At 50.4% G+C, this 9439-nt stretch overlaps 1 protein-coding gene across 1 annotated transcript; it reads right to left on the minus strand.

Annotated features, from left to right (window-relative positions):
• Positions 1–5033: 5033 nt before the first annotated feature.
• Positions 5034–9153, minus strand: LOC144718792 (uncharacterized). The gene has a single exon (XM_078594336.1). The coding sequence runs from the start codon at positions 9105–9107 to the stop codon at positions 8214–8216; it is 894 nt and encodes a 297-aa protein (XP_078450462.1). The 5' UTR covers positions 9108–9153; the 3' UTR covers positions 5034–8213.
• Between the last annotated feature and the right edge of the window lie 286 nt (positions 9154–9439).

Genomic DNA, 9439 nt, shown 5'->3' on the forward strand with positions numbered 1-9439 from the left:
GAGCCACTCATTGCTAGGTTATTGCTGTTGTTGGTTTGGAGGTGCAGAATATTCCCCTCCTCTGGGAGGGAGGGCTTCCTTCCCATGCCGTCACGAAAAGTACAAAGCCCCAAAACCACACAGCTCCCTACACAGCTCACCAACACCGCCACTAAACTCACCACACAGCTCCCTACACAGCTCACAAACACCGCCACTAAACTCACCACACAGCTCACCACACAGCTCACCAACACCGCCACTAAACTCACCACACAACTCACCACACTGCTCACAAACACCGCCACTAAACTCACCACACAACTCACCACACTGCTCACAAACACCGCCACTAAACTCACCACACAGCTCACCACACAGCTCACCAACACCGCCACTAAACTCACCACACAACTCACCAACACCGCCACTAAACTCACCACACAGCTCACCACACAGCTCACCAACACCGCCACTAAACTCACCACACAACTCACCAACACCGCCACTAAACTCACCACACAGCTCACCAACACCGCCACTAAACTCACCACACAACTCACCACACAGCTCACCAACACCGCCACTAAACTCACCACACAACTCACCACACTGCTCACAAACACCGCCACTAAACTCACCACACAGCTCACCACACAGCTCACCAACACCGCCACTAAACTCACCACACAGCTCCCTACACAGCTCACCAACACCGCCACTAAACTCTCCACACAACTCACCACACAGCTCACCAACACCGCCACTAAACTCACCACACAACTCACCACACTGCTCACAAACACCGCCACTAAACTCACCACACAGCTCACCACACAGCTCACCAACACCGCCACTAAACTCACCACACAACTCACCACACTGCTCACAAACACCGCCACTAAACTCACCACACAACTCACCACACTGCTCACAAACACCGCCACTAAACTCACCACACAGCTCACCAACACCGCCACTAAACTCACCACACAGCTCCCTACACAGCTCACCAACACCGCCACTAAACTCACCACACAGCTCCCTACACAGCTCACAAACACCGCCACTAAACTCACCACACAGCTCACCACACAGCTCACCAACACCGCCACTAAACTCACCACACAACTCACCACACAGCTCACAAACACCGCCACTAAACTCACCACAACTCACCACACTGCTCACAAACACCGCCACTAAACTCACCACACAGCTCACCAACACCGCCACTAAACTCACCACACAGCTCCCTACACAGCTCACCAACACCGCCACTAAACTCACCACACAGCTCACCACACAGCTCCCCAACACCGCCACTAAACTCACCACACTGCTCACCACACAGCTCACCAACACCGCCACTAAACTCACCACACAGCTCCCAACACAGTTCACTAACACCGCCACTAAACTCACCACACTGCTCACCACACAGCTCAGCAACACCGCCACTAAACTCACCACACTGCTCACCACACAGCTCACCAACACCGCCACTAAACTCACCACACAGCTCCCAACACCGCCACTAAACTCATCACACAGCTCACCACACAGCTCACCAACACCGCCACTAAACTCACCACACAGCTCACCAACACCGCCACTAAACTCACCACACAACTCACCACACAGCTCCCCAACACCGCCACTAAACTCACCACACAGCTCACCAACACCGCTACTAAACTCGCCACACGGCTCACCAACACCAGTATTAAAGTCACCGCAGCTCACCAACACTAATACTAAATGGCCCACACACCTCACGAAGACAAGTACTAAACTCACAACACATCTCACACACACAGATGCCCCTGTGGTGTAGGGATTAATGTGGGCGAGAACGGAAACACAATATTGTAAACTCCAGTGTTAGCATACACGCCAAATGTATATCCACGTGCACAATGTCATTGTGCAGTCGGATCCCCGGACAAGTTTGGTAGCTCCATGAATGCATTGGCCTGCCACTTTGTAATTCCTTTTATGGTCAGGATATGTCGAGGAACTTCCGGGCAGCTACAGCAGGTTTTATTTGGGAACGGGACGTCACTGGGCTGTGTCAAGTTGGGGGGGCTTCATCATTCCCGTTGACATCTCCCATCAGCCACCACCACCACCACAACCAGCTGCTGCTAATCACTTGGGGCAGATATAGAAAACTTGTTTCAACTATGCGAGAGGCCAAGCACTAGAGCCGCCGTGAGGTCAACACACATCAAAGCGATGTGACAATGCCGAATGAGAGCCAAACGAAGGGGCTTGTCACGTGGAAATTGAGAGCAGCCATATACTCCAAACGCACGTTTCTAAATGTTGAGAGGAAAACTGGAGAAGTCGGATAAAAGTTAACGTGACCACAGGGAGAGCTACATGCAAACTCCAAATATACAGGCGCCAGGGTCGGGATCGAACCCACGGACCTCCTGCATACCAGCTGAGGTAGTTAACATCTCGCCACTGCGACGCCTTTGCATAGCGTGATTATGATGATAGACAATAAGGGCTCGAGTTCTTGTTGGACACAGAATCAGCATCTTTATTTGTACTGGAGGAAACCGATGAGCTTTAAAGTTATTTTTAAAATCCTTTATATTAAGTTCACTTGCTTGCTTGCGCGCTTACGACCGTGCACATCTTTCGGTCATTTTTTTACCCACTTCCCGTGATCCAATCGAGCTGACATTTTCCACACAGACTCGTTGTGCGTGACAATTAATTTTCGTGAAAATGTTTTTCGAAAATTTTACACTTTTTAGGATTTTTTTTTATATTTAATTACCAATTTCTTAATGGTGGCAGCCAATCATCTGGCCCATAGGTGGCAGCCATCTCAAGCCAGAGGACGAGATGACTCTAGCCGCCACGCATATAAAGGATTTATAGTGAAAAACTTTGTTTTTACGGGTAAATTTTTTCGTGATAAGACTCATGTTGGTTATGAGAGAATGGGGAGAGCATTTACTGTCTCTGATTATGTCAGCCGTTTCTTTTTTGCAGAAAAATTTTCACTTTTTTAAATTTGGGTCACAGCATTCGACTCTCGCGAATCTTGGCGCTACAGAGCCATTAGTGTTTGTCTTACGGCCAACATAAAGCTTGGCTCAATAAATACATTTGTTGCAATACTTTATACTATTCATAATAAAGAATTAATGTAATAATATCCACTCAACATAACCCCGTCGTAAGGAATGTTTTTTATGAGGAGCCTAATTTGGAATTCAAGCCAATTCCCATGATTGTCATAATAGTTATTTTCATTGGCATCATCACCATGATCATCATCATTATCATGGGCAGCGACAGCTGCAACAACATTGCGAGCAACGAGCACCAACACTACCACCAACAGTACCCGAGCCGTTATCACTACCACCACCACCATTAACATCACCAGTATCAGCAGCATTATCTCCAGCATCATAACCAACACCATTAATACCATCATAATTCATCTTCTTGGTTCCCTTCTACGTGACTTTACCGAAAGAACCAAGAAGATGAATCCCTGCAGTCACGAAAGCTTTAAATCGAAACCATCATAATTCTCATCATCACCGACATCACCATAATCACCGACATCATCATCATGATCATCAGCATTATCACATGAATGAGTTGACATCACAGAAGTCACCAGTGGTTGGCTCTATGGGCCCTGGTATCACGACGTGAAAACACAGCAATGTAACGTGAATTTGAACGTTTGCCTCCCCTTCCTCGGCAACACAAGGCAGCGCGGATCCGGTGAAGTGAGGAGCTTCCACGGATTTCCGCTCTGTGCCTGTGGAAGGAGCTCCGTTCTCTCTCGTCTTGCCGAGCAAAAGCAGGCGGAGCAGTGACCTAAATAGACACTTGCAGACACCGAGTGGCTCCCTGTACATAACCAACCGAGAACTCACGTAATCATCATTGCCCCAAAAGCGCTGCATTATCAGAATCCTGACAACTCTGTCATCATCATCATCATCCTGGGAACCTGCATCACCATCCGCATGTTTCCTTCTCCTCTTTACTTTTCATCCTTGCCCTCCTCACCTTTACCATCATCATCATCATCATCACAGTCTTATAAGAATCGCATCACCTTGTGTTGGAGAACAATCTCTAGACGACAATATGACATTGTCTCTTCAATTGCCTCTTATTCGCACTAGGTGGTACACCGTCACATGTTCTGCGATATAAGTGGCTGTCATGTTTACAATATATAACTACAAATCCTGGTAAAGCTGGAATTTAACCAAATTAAGTGAAAACATGTGTGCGCAGTCATCAGTGGCCATGCTGAGCCCATAAACCCACCCCACTTTCATCACGAGTGGACGAGACTCAGATTCAAACTCTGGATCTCGGCGGTTGGCGCGGGCTTATTTGCAACCCCCGACACGGCCACGACCGAGTCTCACGAGGCACCCGTCTAGATGTTTGTTTCGTGCTCGCTGTTGGCGACCCGACGTGCAAAAATCATCCGCACACGAGCTTGGGAGCCAGCCGCGGTACTTTCGCCGTGCATCAGGAGCTAAGCGACCCCATTGGCAGCGGTGACCGTTGAGGAATCTCACGCGCTCGTCTCGCGCGCGCCGTTCCAAGCGACGCGGGGCCACTCCTGCGCCTAATTATCATCCGAGCCGTGTTGCTAGCCACAAGGATCGCCACCTGTTCTGGTTTTCCCAGGCTCGTTCTTCTCTTTGAGGTCGCTGTCCTGGGATATCTGTAAATTGTCCAGGGAGATGAAAAGTACCCGTCTCTTTTTATTAGCTGCGTGGTAATAAAAATGATATACCACTCAAGATAATGCATTTGCATGTAGCTCTCTGAGATATTATTCTTGTTATATGTCTCAGGGTTTCTGTACTTCACAGGTGGCAACCCTGCCAGGGCCAGTGGTGGTTGTGGTGGAGAGAGTGTTTTGACCCCATCGAATTTTGATGCCAGGGTCACAATACTACATATAATTTGTACCATGGCGTACTAATTCTACTGCAGACATATTTTCACGAGCCCTCTCACAATACAAATGAGCATTGACGCTGTGGACTGTTTAAAATCTTCGAGCGATATTGTTTAATAACATCTGCAAAAACGGTTTTGGGGACAAAAATAGAATCGGCTGTAGCATTCTCACTGTGACTCCCGCAAACCCGAGTGATGCCGTGCTGATGTCATATGAGTGGACACAACACACCAAAGAGGTATCACAGCAACTGTCACAAATAGTGTGTCGACAAAATTCATGTGTAGACGTAATCATCGGCATCACCAGTAGCAGCATGATGATCATCATCATCATCATCATCAAAATCGGCATCATTGTCATCAGCATCAGTGGTATAGCATGATTGGCATGGACCCTGGTGCAAGGAATTAAATGGGGGGGGGGGGGCTATCCAATTCACCCTTCGTCTTCATAGCTTGGCGTCTGGGCCTCTCGGGTCCTTGTTGGGCCCCAATACAACCTGCATACTCGACGGCTACACCACAGATCAGCTTCGTCAGCATCATCATCAAAACCCTCGCGCTCATCGCCATTGAAATTCTTATCGTTCAGGGTGACCGTGTAAGTTCATACAATATGGTGCACTTTGTTGTGCTTTAAGGAATAAATATTGACGGTGCTGTACATGTGTTTACAGGTAGATTAAAAATCCCCGCTACCGGAGTGGAACACTCACCGCCCGGCGTTTCATTGCCGCCGTTGCGAATCGTACAAACGCTCAACGAAACCGTACAGTCGGTAAAAGGCTGCAAGTCAAAAGTGCATATTTACCCTACGGTTGAAAAGAAAAAAAGATTTGTTACAAATCCAACCACACGCAAACCCCCCCCCCATCATCGCTTGATATAAAAACAACAGGTGCATAAACATCGAGATGCACACTTATCCCGACCGGCGATTGTGATGTTGAGATTCACCGAAAGTTTCGGAGTTAAATATTGGTGACCGGGGGTTGGTGGGTCATACCGAGATCAGTATATGTGTGAGAGGCGCACGTCGCGAGACGACGAGGTGGTGAAGGGAGCATAGCAAGTGAGCTGCCAAACGATCCGTGCGGGATTGTGGGTGCTATCTGCCCATGTATGAGGCATGGGTTTTGTCCGGGAACTTTAAAGGTTTCCAGTAAGGATTAGTCTAAATATCTCCATGTGGCAGGGCTCTCCTGAAAGTGAGTCTTTAGACTCAGTGAAGCTTTGCTGAATAGAAAATGGACATTGCACTGCCATCATTATTATTGCTGCTGCTGCATTGTAATCGCTGTTGTTGTTGGAAGTAGCATGTGAGGTGCGAGGAAGTGTGGGATGACGCACACGCCACCCCGGAGGGAATAATGGGCACCGCTGATGCCTGCGTCAGCAGACAACAGCAGGTGTCCCAACACTGGTTGTGGCCATGTGTGGTAGTAGTGGTGGTGGTGGTTGTGTCGGTGGTGGGGAGCGGTTGTGCAGCGGTTAGCGCGCTGTGCTGTGAACGCGGTGACCTGAGTTTGATTCCCGCTAACGGCCAAACCCATTGACGAATATCTGAACCGGTTCTGGGCCTCCCCTAGGTCGACTCAGCCTCAAATGAGTACCTGATACAGTTTATAAACATCAGCACTGGGAAGGCAAAGTGGGTCGGGCATCGTGCTGGCCACCCACCCCCTCGCGTGCCAGCTTTAGTAAGTGCACATTAACAGCACTTTCCCCAACAGTCTGCGAAGGCTATACGGGGGATATTTGTCTTTCTTGCGTATATACATTACTGTAGTTGCACGTGTGCTACGATTAATCGGGAAAGCAGGTGTGCACTACCAGGCGCAGGTCAGATATCACTGATGTTGGCTGTGAGCAGGAATACAACTCGGGTCACCAGGTTCGTAGCGCAGCGCAGGGCGCCAACCGTTGCACTACCGCTTCACAGCGACGATCAGCGTGCGTTGTGGCATGGGCCGCGCATGTCCGCGATTGTTTTGACGTTACCGATTGCTCAATGGTTTAGAAGGAACATTGCGTCATCAATTATTTTCCATACGCTCGTCTAATCTGATTGCAGCGTTACTGTCATGATTACCTTAAGTTATTGCTCGACTGGGGGGACCAGCTGTGCTGTGATCTGTGTGCTGCTCTCGTCACATTGACCCGAGCTACTGACCCCAGAACTTCCCCATCGTCGTCGTCGTCGTTGTTCGTGAATCGTTATCAATAACAAAACAACAACGGACGTAATGATAGAGAGTAATCAGCTCGCACGTGTGGCAAGCATCGGTAATCTGATCACATACTGAAACAAACTAAGTTACAATAAATACATTATCTGGTGGTGCTGAAACTGCACTGTCAGTGGTGCACAAGCACAACTAACAGAAACAAACATATATACGACAGACGACACTTCGAGAAATGGACCCGTGCTTATGCAGAAGGGCCATTTGTCAAAAACGTCGCCTATTGTAATTTGGGGCATTGTTATTGACGAATGTGGTGAGTTTTTAAGCAATAATGAAGGTTCATCGATACCCAACAATCATTGTTGGGGGTGTAATACTGCTATCGGTGCATCGGTCAATATTGATTGTTAAGCTCGCAACGCATGTATGGAATTCCGTGTGTAAGAACCAACGCTTCTTGAGTCATTCATCTTCTATGCAATTGGGTCACGTCAACCCTGCAGCCACTGGAGACGCTGCCATTCACAGCTGTGTCAAGGATGTTCCTTAAATCGCTACGAGGGGGATTAGGAATATATATTAGCAAGCCCCTGTCACGGCAATGTTTAATTTCAACTTACTGGATTGATCTGGACCACCAACAGACATAAGGAGTGCCCGAATTGCCCGTGAAAGTCGAGAGACTCGTTCGCCAGAAGTTGGTGACACCTGCCCGGCGGCGGTCTGTGCAAGGACACGCCTGTCCGTCAGCCCCGAAACACCGCTCCTGTGCCAGCCACGTAGCAATCCACATCCCCAGCCATTCGACGAATTGTCACGAGGCCATTTCACAAATCAATTCATGAAATCCTCCTTTTTCATCTCGTTTTGACTGCCTCACTTTCTCTGTTTGCCGTTTGTTCCCGTCTGTGTTTTTTTTGCACAGTTTTCTTTGCTCAATTACCCTATGTATTAAATTTGCATATTACTTGCATACATCATAAATAATAGATTCTCACTCGCGTGACTCAAAGCGTGCATCACAAGCGCGAAAATAAACTCTCGTCAACCAATCGGTGACGCACAATCCCCTTACATCCCTTCGTCGCTGGCGTGCCCGGCGCTGTGCGTGCCGTTCTTCAATATGCCATGATGCACCACGCCGCACTCGTCGCTATTGCCCCCGCCTCCGTCGTCGTCGCCGTCCCCGCCGTCCTCCGCCGCCGCCGCCGCCGCGTTCAGGCTGTTGGCCTCCTCGGCGCCGTCGCCCACCAGCAGCACGCCGGGGGCGACGCACGGCGGGCCCTTGCACGGGTTGTGGTCGTACGAGATGACCTTGAGGCGCGTGAGCCGCTCCAGGCTGGGGAACTCCGAGATGCGGTTGCGGTCCACGTCGATGATCTCCAACAGCTCCATGCGCAGCAGCACGTCGGGAAACTCCTCGAAGCGGTTGCCGTAGAGCCAGAGGCCCCTCAGGCTCGCCAGCCGGCGCAGCTCCCGCGGCAGCGCCTTCAGACGGTTGTCGCCCACCTGCAGTGACCGAAGCTGCGGCAGCTCCCAGAGCACCGGCGGCAGGTGGCGCAGGTAGTTCCCCTCGAGCCACAGCGCCTTGAGGTTGACGAGGCTGCGCATCTCGTCCGGCAGGTCCTGCAGGAGGTTGCTGCCCAGGTAGAGGCGGCACAGCTCGGTGAGGCGGCACAGCACCGGCGGGAACTCCTCGAACTTGTTGAAGTCGAGCGCCAGGATGCGCAGCGAGCTCAGGAAGCCGAACTCCTCGGGCAGCTCGCGCAGGCGGTTGTTGCTCAGGTAGAGCTTCACGATGTGGCCCAGAGCGCAGAGCTGCGGCGGCGCGCGCCGAATCTTGCGCCCGCTCATGTCGAGCATGAGGTCCGAGGTGATGTCCTCCTCGTCCACGGAGGCGTAGCGCTGGCCACCGCCGCACGCCAGCAGAGACGCCTTGCGCACCGCGCCGCCCATCGCCGTCATGGCCGGGGGCCGAGCGCGTGCGCGGCTCACCCCGGCGGCGGCACGCGGGCGAGCTGTGCACGGGATGACAGAGAAGCGGACGGGGAACGTAGAGTGAATAAAGTTGGCCCTAACTACAAACTCCCAAAGCGGTGGTGCCTCGTGAGGTTGAGCAGTAAAAGTGGGAAGAGCATTTGTCAATCCAGGTCCTGGAAGTTAATCTGCTTTACTAGTTCCACGCTTTAGAGCCCTTGCAAGGGTCTCAATGTGTCTCAAACTAGATTTGAATCTTTCGTGACTGCAAGGATTCATATTCTTAGGTTTTTTCGGTAAAGTCACGTAGGTAAAAAAAA

This window comes from Lampetra planeri, chromosome 5 (assembly GCF_965212315.1).
Source record: "Lampetra planeri chromosome 5, kcLamPlan1.2.h2, whole genome shotgun sequence".
NCBI lineage: Eukaryota > Metazoa > Chordata > Hyperoartia > Petromyzontiformes > Petromyzontidae > Lampetra > Lampetra planeri.

Bases quoted from the DNA above. Each gene is read 5' to 3' on its own strand.
- LOC144718792 (XM_078594336.1), bottom strand. From the start codon at position 9,107: ATGACGGCGATGGGCGGCGCGGTGCGCAAGGCGTCTCTGCTGGCGTGC.